This window comes from Megalops cyprinoides, chromosome 18 (assembly GCF_013368585.1).
Source record: "Megalops cyprinoides isolate fMegCyp1 chromosome 18, fMegCyp1.pri, whole genome shotgun sequence".
Classification (NCBI taxonomy): domain Eukaryota; kingdom Metazoa; phylum Chordata; class Actinopteri; order Elopiformes; family Megalopidae; genus Megalops; species Megalops cyprinoides.
The window spans coordinates 12,407,686-12,419,570 of record NC_050600.1 but is presented as its reverse complement, the minus strand read 5'-3'; the positions used below and the strand labels follow the sequence as shown (position 1 = coordinate 12,419,570).

At 41.3% G+C, this 11,885-nt stretch overlaps 1 protein-coding gene across 1 annotated transcript; it reads right to left on the bottom strand.

The window, feature by feature from the left end:
- Window positions 1-2,499: 2,499 nt before the first annotated feature.
- Window positions 2,500-11,786, bottom strand: htra3b (HtrA serine peptidase 3b). Its single transcript, XM_036551668.1, has 9 exons — window positions 10,662-11,786; window positions 7,435-7,534; window positions 6,732-6,954; window positions 5,342-5,536; window positions 5,035-5,067; window positions 4,788-4,902; window positions 4,377-4,434; window positions 3,985-4,080; window positions 2,500-3,429 (listed from the first exon to the last, which is right to left on the bottom strand). The coding sequence occupies exons 1-9, from the start codon at window positions 11,074-11,076 to the stop codon at window positions 3,261-3,263; spliced, it is 1,404 nt and encodes a 467-aa protein (XP_036407561.1). The 5' UTR covers window positions 11,077-11,786; the 3' UTR covers window positions 2,500-3,260.
- Window positions 11,787-11,885: the final 99 nt, after the last annotated feature.

Here is an 11,885-nt window from a genome sequence, read left to right as displayed (position 1 = left end):
ATATGGAACAGTCTCTGCACATGAGCTGTATGATATATTTACTGAAGTCAGCTTTTATAGAGTGCTGTATTCGTATATTGTACCTAATAGCTAACATTCATGAAATGTTTCAGGCCAAATGAATAATTTGGATTGTGAAGAACTGGCGGTATGTATTCAGACTGCACTTAAAGGCATACAGTATAGTGTTAATGCAGTTGGTCTATGACAGGGATCAAGGCAAGTATTTGATCCATCAGAGAGAGTTAGATATTTCTAGCTGAAGTAAGTAAATGATTAAGTGAGTAAATTCAACTGTAAGTAGCAAGCATATAAGACATCTTAAATGATAGTAAAATGTATTTGTATCTACCAACCAAAAATGAAATCAAAATAAAACAACATATTTAATTTGACATATAACAGACAATTATAGCAATTATAGCTTGTCTTCCAGTTCACATATAAGTATTCAAGATGGTTCAAGGTAAGACCTCACATAGGGTGTGATTTGGTGGGTTTAATTGTTTAACTACTAAGATGGTATCTGAGCTGTGAAACCAAGAGGCAAACTATTTACTGCGTTTTCCATACTGTCACCTTATTTGACCTGTAACACATTTTATTTAAGCAATAAGAAAGTTAATCACATGGCCTCTCCCAGTTAAAAGTCCTAAATTATAATGAATGGCTGGATCCCCATGCCTATTTATCTTGGTTTCAGAGGACCATGGCTACCAAACCCAAAATATTGGTCTGGAAGAGACCCATGCAGTGTCAGCTTTAGTTTGTATGTTTGTGTCTGCAAGCATTTCAGAAAAAATCTTTGCCAATCTTTACGCATTTATGATGAACATCATGTGATGATATTGGAGCAGAAAACAGTAATTGCTTTGAAAACAGTCTGCTGTTATTTAGTTTTATGTGAAGCGTCTTCTTTGTGATAACTCTAAAGTAGTAATAGTAAAATAGGCATAATTGTTCTTGCTTTCTCTGTACATTGACAGTATATAGAAAAGCTTATTGGAAAGGATCTGTGAAGAGTGCTATGAATGAGATGAGGCAGAATTTCACAATACACTTTTCATTTACTTTCCCTTTAAGCAGGGACTTCCTCTTTCTTCCTGTGAAGATCAGATGTGAAAATGAACACAGATGCTGGGGTGAAGGAATTTTCTGCGCTTACCATGGAGAGGGAAGGAAGAGCAGGGTCAGCATTCACAGCCCAGTCTGCAGGGCTAATTAACACACGGACTGACAGCTGGAAACCGTGGGCAACCCGTCAGCGTCAGCTTGGTATCCAAAATCACAGGATGGGATGACCGCATTCCCTTTGTTAATTATCCACAGGGGGTCTTGGTTTGGGTGGATGCTGTGTTTCATTACAGTACTGCACTCCCTAATGGCTGATGACTTGTTAGGGCTTTCTCTTGCCAAGAGAAATGGGGGCATGGTCATCGTGTTTGCTGCAGTGCACACGCCCCTGTGTCCCCCATAATCCCACGGCTCACATTACAAAGTGTAGTTTCAGCATAACGCTAGGCTCCTTTGCAGCTTTTTCAGTTTCACCACATTGAGACTAGTGCACGCAGAGGCCAGGAAAAGTAATTCTAATCAGACTCTGGTGTGTGTATGCACACACACATGTAGAGGAACAGTAAACTCCACAAATTCTATACTTATTATTACTCAGGCTTCTGGAGCCCCCCCTTCATGACAAATCAATTCAAGTGGTTTGTGTGCGTGAGCTGAAGACTTATGGATGCAGTCGTAGCGAACTTTTCAATTAGTCATTTAAGGCTTAATGCCTCAGCAGTCATCGCTAGACAGGATAATGCTATATGTAAAGGGCACACAGCTTTTGGTTGCATTAGTAATAGATTAGCTTTATGTACACAGCCAACCAGATGCATAGAGGGCTCAGAACTGCTTTTGGCTACAAGGAAAGATTAGCTGTTCTTTTTGACCTGCTTAAATAAGCCACAGATTCCACTGGCCCCAGCATCCACTCTCAGCGGTTTTCACTCTTAACAAGTAGAGAAGTGACTTTGGCTACGTGTCCTTTCGGCTGACCCCCTGTTAAGTAATCTACAAAAAGGCTTTTTATTGTTCCCAGGTTCAAGCTAAAATCTAGGTCAAGTCTGACATTCCAGTAAATCACAAATTCCCAGACACCATCTCTAATCATTGGTATTCAAAATACACAAATATTTCCTGGCAGTAAAAAAGGAAACGTTTACGCATGAAAATGTTTAACATGTTGATGAGAACATGGACAGTGGCTGATTAGGCCAGTGTCATTGTTCCCTGCTGCATGCCTATATACTTGCTAACCTCATTTCAGCACAGAAATATTTGGTTGCACTATACGCTCTATTGTGATTCCCTTTAGGTGGCTCCCATGACATACATTCCCACACTCTTTTGGCATGTTGTCAGCTTTACGACAGTTTGCTTTTCACAGTGACAGTCATAGTTACAGCAACAACTTTAATTCTTTTACAAAGAAAAAATGCACATTCTATTTGATGCATATGTTTTATTCATCTATGACAGTCTATGACAATGACAGTCCAAATGTGTCTCACTAAAATGCTGCTTTTGTAATGAAAGCAGTTGAACTTGTAAACATTCATTACTCACTGTTATTCAACAAAGACATATGGATGATGGTAAGCTTGAACAAATGAGAAAGGCAAAAACACTGCAGGGGTAAGATACCATCACAAGCTGATTTGTGATGCGTTCTTTGCCCCTGCTGTGAAAGTAAAGTAATTCAGTATTTACGTATCAAATTTAATACAAAGTTTTCACGAAAGGATTAGCCTGACCGGCAGCTTTTTTCTTTTCACATATGGGTAAAAGAGCTTAGGTTTCCGGAACCAACGTCATAGTTTTCCATTTCTTAATTACAATTATTATCTACAGGGCATTGTGTCCACTTGATTTCATGGCGGCAAATAGCTTTTAATGTAGTGAATAAGGATGATAAATGTGTACTGCAACCATTTCCTTCAACTACATTTGATTTGATATCCACCAGCATTCTTCCATTAGTGAACATGTGCCATGAAATTAGCTAGTCTGCTTAAGGAAACGCTTTCATTTGAAGAAAAAAAAATGTTAATAGCAACTCCTCAGCTTCAGCCATTGGATCTTCGTCAGCCTTTCCAAACACTGACCTTGGGGCAGGTGGAGAGTTTGTGGTATCTCCAGCTCATTGCAGATGGCCCAGAGAAACACAGCAGTTTTTTTCACAGTTGACAAGGCGGCGTTCTCTCTCACTGCATGATGATGTCAGGCTCGATGTTGAAGAGCAGGTCGTCGTTGCCGCGCCGCACCTCCAGCAACAGGGCCGTCTCCTCCATCAGCGCCTCCTGCAGGTCGCTGGTGCTCATCAACGGGCGGCTGTTCAGCTTCACGATGATGTCGCCGTCCTTGATGCCACCCCTGTTCACCAAGAATGTTTCATTTGCTGGTGGCTAACCTAACCTCTTCAACGCATTAAGACAAGAAAAGCTGAGTATACTGTGGTCACTGGAGTTCAAAGTTTGATAGTGTTGTTCCAGAACAATATCAAATAGTTTGCTTTGTCTATTACTTCAAAATTTTAAGTGCCTAGAGGATACGTTTCATACACAGGAGCATGCTTAGCTTGAAACTTTGTCTGACAGTTCCTCATAGAGCAGATAAGCACTGGAAAATGTACCTGATTGATGAAAGAAGATCTGTATACTATAAACTCACAGTATTCAATAGCCCATCGACATTCCTCAATTGACTAAAGCATTTGTCATATAATTACACATCATTACATGACACGTTAATAATTTAATATTTTGTTAAATGTGAGCGTTATGACATAAGTTAGTCATACATTCTTGTTTCTTGAGACCTGTTACTACTGAAGCCATTAAGAAACTCAATGCAGATCAGTGTTTTCTCTTGATATGAATGCTATAGAATCTTTTGAGCAGTTAACAGTTTGGTTTGGAGGGTACCCACTTCTGAGCCGGGGAGTTTGGCACAACTTCGTGCACGTAGATGCCACTGCTGACGTCAGGGAAGTCAGGATTCTGCTGCTTCAGCTCTTCTACCAAGCTGTGTGAGACAGGAAGACACACAGTACGCAACCATTTAATGGGGCATATTGTGTCAGTCATAGGTTGCTAAGGCTGCTCAGATATTTATCCTTGTATTCTGTGCTAGGTTGTATTTTTGTTGAGGTTTCTAATGGAAATTTTCTTCACAAACTTTATGTCCAGAGAATGTTTGCATGTTTTAATTTTACACATACACACATTAAAGGTTGTACAGCCTTATTGGGTGTAACACCTGGGTATGACACCCTATCAAGGCACACATATACAAAAAATATTTCATGAAAGTTCACTTACGCTTGTGTGATAGTAAGCATTCTAATTCCAATAAAGCGTTTCTTCACTGATCTAACCTCTGAAAAACACAAATTTCACACAAACCAACAATGAAAATACAGCACCAGCAATAATACACTATGGCAACCAGTACCAGTATGGGCAGTCCAAGTCCTCAGGTCATGACTGTCTACTGTCTACAATTTATCTACCCAATGTACGCAACGTAATCTAGGTCTAGAACATTCTAGCACTGGAGAAGGACTTGTTTTGCAGTGCCTGTCCTAAAGTCAACTGCCAGGAGTGAGTGACATCTACTTTAGGGTATGCAGTGCCATACTGTTAATGCTGTTTTTTAAATACTGCTTTAATGATGTATTCACTTTAATACACTGTTTATACACACATAAAATTAAAAGAACAACACAATACCTTTGCTTTGTTTGTCCAAAGATTCATTGAGGAAACGTGTTATTCTGTCTGACGGGATAGCAAAGGAGATTCCAGCTGCTACCTTCAAGGTATTGATCCCAATCACTTCGCCATCCTGAGATTAAAACCGTTGGTCTTTATTACACATAACGGTTATCCATGCCTTCATGTCATCAAAATGAATGTAATAACAGGAATGGTTACTAACAGTAGAAATCAGTCACATATGTAGCCAAAAAGCTCTTACCAAGTTAACAAGGGGTCCACCAGAATTTCCATACTGTAGAACAATAAGAACATGACAGTTAATTAAAGTATCTTAATTGTTTGAGCTTGTGTATGTGTTTGTGACAAGGCTTCCCCCAGAGCTCATGAAGAAAAATATTTTGAACTGCTGGGTGGAGACGAACATTTTTTCCTCGTAAGGACACAACTGTGTGAAGTATTTATGCTGCTCCAGTGGTATAAAACACTGCAAGCCCTTCCCTTTATTACTGCTTGTTAATGACCCCAGTGATGTGTAGTCAGAACCATAAATGAATTTCAGTGCTCACGTTGATGATAGCATCAGTCTGGATGTAGTCCATGTCTGAGTCTCGGATCCCCAGCTCCTTGCCGTCCCTCTGTGCTGTGCTGACAATCCCAGTTGTCACTGTGTTTTGCAAAGCAAACGGACTGCCTATGGCGACCACAAATTCTCCAGGCCTGAGGTCAGCCGAGTGTCCCAGCAATAGCACCGGCAGCTTTTTCTGAGGAGTGAAGAAAAGGACGCTTGAATGGAAACACGTGAACTATGGAACTAGCGGTTTGAGGGGGAACATGCTGAACACAGATCCTTTTCTCAAGTGCTGTCTGGCACAACCTCTCCCTTTCCAGTGTAAATTCAGCCCCATGGGGGAGTTCTGCATCCTGGTCTTCTTCTGGCAGCGGACAGAGGACTTCATAGAAGTGCCTTTCCTATATGAGACCAAAGAGTCCCTCTCACTCTTTCTCTCTCTCTCACTCTTTCTCTCTCCAGACTCCCCAGAGTGTTGGTAATGTCCTGAGATGTAATGAAATGTGGCCTAAATGACTTCATCAAATCTGACATTTTCCTGTGAGTGTGAGACAATGTGAGCCATTTCATTTCCCCTATCCCCTGCTGATGCCAGAAACATGACCACTAAAACCTATCATCTGATTTCTATGTTATTGTTTGGATTAGTCTAAAAAACATTAAAAATCCCTAAAAACTACCCTCTGGGCCCCTGTTTCACTCACTGCCAATTGGATAAATATGTTATGAACATATTTCCTATACTTGAGGCACAGTGGTTACAATCAATAATTTGGCTGTGAGACAGACCGGTCCTATTAACTCCAAAGTTGTCCATTCACTGATTACAACAATGGACATACTGATATGTTTTGTAAATCCTCAAGTTGCATATCTGATTCAATCTGATGGTTCTCCTTGAAGACCTGCAGGGAGGCCAGTTCAGGGCAACTGATGACTTCATAAATCACATCAATGCTGTACTTCCAAACACTCCTAGAATTCCCATGAAAAAGTAGGCCACAATCCAGACATTACAGGAAACAGCAGGCAACAATTACCAGAAGAGCTAAGTGTAAACATGAAGGGGAAAGAACATCCCAGGGTGATAGAAAGCAAACCTTTTCATGCTACAAAGTAGAAAAATTCTCCAATAGGCATTTCTTGCAGGATCTTAAAATGTATTAAACACAATCCATCTGGATATAACAGAAATGATCACAGAAACAAAGCCCCTCCCATTAGTTATGTGTTATGTGCATATATATTCAGTTGAGGACTGCTACAGGAAATGCAGTGCATGGTGTCTTGTCATGTCCCACCTAAAGCAATGCATGATGGGACGGAGGAAGGCACAGTTGCCAAACATGCGCATCATCACACTCACTGTCAAAAGTATATGTTCTCACCTGGGGATTAACCTTAATGGTCGCGATGTCTGACTTCTTGTCAATGTCTTTGATCGTTGCCTCATATACGTCTCCATTGTGCATCTGCACTTTGAGCTGCTGACGGCCTGACACAGGTGTAGTGCTGGACACGACATGAGCGTTGGTCACGATGAGGCCAGTCTCAGACATAATAAACCCAGAACCACTGGACAGTGGAACGTTCCGGCCAAACAGGGGATGCCTGACAATGAACACAACAGAGTTAAGAGAATTCTCTTCACCCTTTGCTCAACAAGGTCTCACATCAAGAATGAGTGCTTGCCAAGGTGCTTAATGGTGTTCAAGCTCGTTTGTCTTTATTTGCTTCTTTTCTGCCTACCTTATTTACTTTAATGAAGTAAATGACTTTAATGTCAACAACATTCATTCATTTTCAATACAAACCCACCAAAAAGAGATTTCATACATCATAATTTAGTCCAGTCCAAGAGTACTAAATTTAAATCTAAAGTCAAAGCAAACAAGAAACTTAAGAAGTCAAAAAGCTCCCAACATAATGAAGAGGAATATAATGTAGTATTTTGCAAATCAGAATCAGATTTAGTCCTTGAATATATCACCTAATTAACACTGTACGGTCCAAAATTAAAGTGTAATATAGCATGTAATTTCAAATATTAAGTGATGGGTGTGAAAAACTTTCCAGGATGCAAACACATGCCTGAGGAATAGCTCTATGTGCACAACAGCAGGGGCGATCTTCTCCACAACATCAGCGATGAAGTTAAACTTGTACCTTGGACTGTTGGGGTGTGAAGGACCTATACTAGCAAAAAAAAATTACACATGTTAACAAACACACTCCCACTGAACTGACAACAGGTTACATTGGCTGCAATAGTTGGCAGCCTGGATAAACCACTTAATTTTACTGTCAGTCAGCAGTTTAATAATGCAGCTTAGTGAACATAAAGCATTGTTTAGACTTCCAAGATGTTATAAAAGAGATTATATGAACAGGATGTAAAATGTTTATCATACTAATTTTATACCCATTAAAGACTCACAGTTGCAAGAATATTTCTAAAATTGAATCTGCACACCCATGACTGCTATAGCAAACTCTTTGTTAAAGTAATGCCTTTAATTTCAAGTCTTCATACATTGTTCCTAACTATTTCTCATCTAAAAATAGCCACCTAGGCCAACATCATTTTCCTTTCCCTTTTAGGCCTTGGCTGTGTCCTGAAAAGGTAATTATACTCAGTTATTTCAAGCACAGAGACCCACGGTGAATGAGTTTCTATCAAGGGTGCTGAGTTCTCTTACGTTAACCACTGTTTCCAGTGACTGATTTGGAACTTAATAAGTCACATTCATGTTCTCTATTTTAATGGCATGACGGCCTACATTCCCCTCAATGTTCCTGTTGTTGAATAAGGCTGTGTGGTAACCTGTTACAAAAGATTACAGGCTTAATTAGACACAGTTAAAAAATAAGAGCAGGAGCACTGAGGTCATTGTCCAGACTCATTGCACTGTTTTGCCGGAAGCGTATGTGGTCGTCTTGCATAACTACCAGCTTTGTGTGACTTCGCTTAATTTCTGCGTGTGACTCGGGAGCCAACAAACACCCCCACCCAAAAGCAGCTGGCCTTGTTTTCAGCAGAGTTTTTCACCTGGGCGCCTTAACAGAGTGAAAGAACTCACAGTCCACTCACAGCACCACACAAAAGGTCTACTCAGGCTGCTTCATCTATGAGACATCCGACTTCTCAGCCCATACAACACCCAGGAAATGAGGTCTAAGCTACTTTACCTTCATCCAAATCTCTGTCTACGTCTCAGTGACAGCTCCCCTTCCCCTATCTTTATGTTTTTATAAAGAAGTAAAAGGTGAGAATGATAATAGATTTGCTTTTTTCCAACGTGGGGATCCCCTCAAACTGCAGCAGTGCAACTAATTCACAGCAGAACTCCCCTTGGATGGTGCAGTGACATCCTGCAACTGGGAGAACCCATAGAGATAAGAAAAAAAGCACACAAATGAGGCCCTATTTATCCAGACTTAAGCATGCTGCTAATTAATCACTGCTGCAGCACTTAAAAGGGCTCTTTGTTATGGTAGCCTACTTTCAAAACTTAAATGTTGTAATTAACCTAAACACATGCGCCCAGGGGAATGCATTCCAGGAGTTCTGTCCCAATTTACATATAATGAGTATCCGGTTTATATGGTTTCGGTGTCCTACAGACGTTAAGACTACTACTTTACACTTTAGGTAGTGTCAAGTTAACTAAAGGATTAGCCAATGTTAAAAACATTGAATCAGACAGACTGGCATGCAGTAATTTATAAAGAAAACCAAACCATGCCACAAGATGAAACCTGTGATTTTGGAAGTAGCCCTGTAGTGCAATGGTTACACTATGCATCTTTCAAAACTGCACAATGGACCTCAAGATTCCCTGAATTCCAAATTCTGTATTGACCAACCAAGTATCAGAAAACCAACAACGACATAGTCTTACTGTAGATGAAAAGCTGGAGAAAAATACTGCTAAGCGGATAGCGTGACTGAGAAATGGTACAGGTAACTTTCCCCTCAACTTTCTTTACCAAAGAATTAAAAGTGGGTGAGAAGGGTGAGAAGTAGGTGCAATGCTGCAAAACTCAGTGAGGCGTGGAGATGGAAAGAACTTAATTGCCACCCACTTAACTGCTGTGGAACACTTACTGCCCTCACACAGAGTTCATGGATGGCTGGAGCCTGGACTGGACTGTAACTGCAGTCCTACCGGTCACCCATGTCCCTTTAGCCAAATCTGGGGCCAACCCTGACAGCTAAGTGCTGATATACCCATCACGTGGATCTAAGCTGCAGCCCAGAGCCAGGGGAACATCAAAGGACTCCTATTCAAAGCCAGACCACAAAAGGATATGCAGTTCCCTTCCTCTGATGTTTCCCTTCTCTAGCATTTACTCGAGGGGACACCAATCTGTTCACCACTTCCCCTTTGAGCAAGGCTTTTTTTTTCAACTTCCTTCCTAGCTATTACATCTCTGTTTACATCTCAATACTAGAGGCATATCCACTCTTTTCATTCCACGTTTACAACAGGGGGCAGAGCAGGGACACATCTGAGGTGAACAAAGTGCTGAGGAGGAGGGGATGGCTTCGGACTGAGGAAGGGAAGGGGAGAGTGTATTCAAAGAATGTATCATCAATATTCACAGGGAACAGTCCACATATGTGTCTTTACAAAAGTAGAGTATGTGAGCAACGGGTGATTGTTTTGAATCGAAATGCAGGTGTTTAAACACTGAAGCAGAGTGGCTTGTTAGTTGGCACGACTGAGAACTCTCTTTGGACAGCATTCTGAGCTTCTTGAATGAGAAATGATATAGCTTGCAGGATTTAGAATGAGGCAATGAGAGAAAACTATGGAGTGAGAATGCTGAGGCCTATTCATCAGACTTACAGTGTCCAGTGCTACACTTTATGTCAGGAGTGTTGCTTAAGAGAACACATGTTTTCATCATGTCGCATGTGTCTGACTAGACACAAAGTACAAGATGTTCCACAACATACCATTATCAGTATGAAACGCCTGGTGGGTTAGCATTTTTTGATAGAAGGAACAGGAAGGTACCCTGCACAGGCTTGAATTAATACCATGTCGCACTGCAGAATACTAGCTAACTGTATGTACCTGGATACTGTGCAGCCAGCCTATATAACCTACAGTATACATCTCTGTCTAGATGACTTAGAAGATCTAGCTGAAATCTGCATATTGTTTCACATACATTGGACTTTATGTTTTTGCATGCTTGTCTATTATTTTAGGATTTTGACCACAAAGGTTCAAATATAATTTAAAAGGCGAGTTGTCCACAGATATTTTGCTGCCAAGCTGACTGACTCTGAAAAACAAATGACTTACCTATACTTGTTTCGCACGGCCCTTTCTGCACCTGGGTGATAGCGGGGAGACCTTGCTGCAGAGCCTTCCTGCTCATCGCCTTCAGCTGGCAGACGTTGCCATACGTCTTCCCGTCACTGCCACAGACGTTGTACCCCATCTTGCACTGACAGACGCCCTTGGAGAGTCGCTTCCCAGCCGGGTGTTTGCATTCGAGTCCGTCCCCGCACGGCAAGTCATCTTTCCGCCCGCAAGCGTCCCCCTCGCCCTGAGCGCACACCAGACAGCAGTTGCACCGATCAGGGACATAGCCGCTGGGGCAACTTGGACTCGGACATGTACTCACATCGCAACGGGAGGGACATTTTGGCTTTGGTTCAGCTCCAGTGAACTCTTGGATAGAAAATAAAACTGCAACGACCAAAAATCTCTGCATGGTCTGCTTTAATTTGCAGCAATAAAACTGATAAAAAAGCCTTCTTTCTTAATCTACGCAATTGATTGCAGCCTACAAGGAAAACATATTGTTACGACTTCAAAAGTTAGTGTTACTGTTGCTTAAACGCAACTGGACTGTCCATCACTTTCCCAGAAAATCAAAAATCAAAATTATCTTGCAAAAGGCAGCGGCTGCATAAAGTATAAACAAAATGAAATGCTATAGACCAGTCAGTGGCTAAAACCAAATTAATACGAAGTGCAACAGCCAATTTGTGTTAAAAGAAAAAAAAATCAGGCTGGTATCCGTTCCAGTGCATATAGTTTAACTGTGTGAGAAAGCAAGATGTCTTTGAACATTGAAGGCAGACAAAGAAATGCAATGCAGTTTCTTCTTCTCCACTTAGCCATCTGAAGTCCTTTTGTAGATCGGTGTTTGGGTCTGCCTCCTACAGACCTCTGCTGTCATCGTGTGTGTCGGAGAGAACTGAAAAAGTTCACTTCGGTGGGGGGGGCGCTCGACACCGACAGCAAGTTTCGCACTAAAACTCACTAACCACGAAAGCAACGGCAAGTACATGCGGACCCAATAAGAGAAACCCAAATAACTCATTGCCTGTTGCACGCTGAGGAACTGTAATCATATAGCAGCAAGACCCCTAGTGGGTAGCCTAGTGGGTTCCACAGTACTGGACCAAAAGTCTTAGCCTTTTTAGGTTTATCTTTGTATTGCATTGCACACAGTATTGTGCATACGTAAGAAACAAACCATTAAAATGTATTATTAATTGTGGGATAAAGACGAGC

What these genes read in the sequence shown, in the direction of transcription:
- htra3b (XM_036551668.1), bottom strand. Translation starts at nt 11,076, where the DNA reads ATGCAGAGATTTTTGGTCGTTGCAGTTTTATTTTCTATCCAAGAGTTC. An exon ending in CACATAGAGCTATTCCTCAG is followed by an intron (nt 6,955 to 7,434) that starts GCATGTGTTTGC and finishes GTTCATTGTCAG; the next exon opens with GCATCCCCTGTTTGGCCGGA. An exon ending in CCAAACTCCCCGGCTCAGAA is followed by an intron (nt 3,430 to 3,984) that starts GTGGGTACCCTC and finishes CTTGGTGAACAG; the next exon opens with GGGTGGCATCAAGGACGGCG.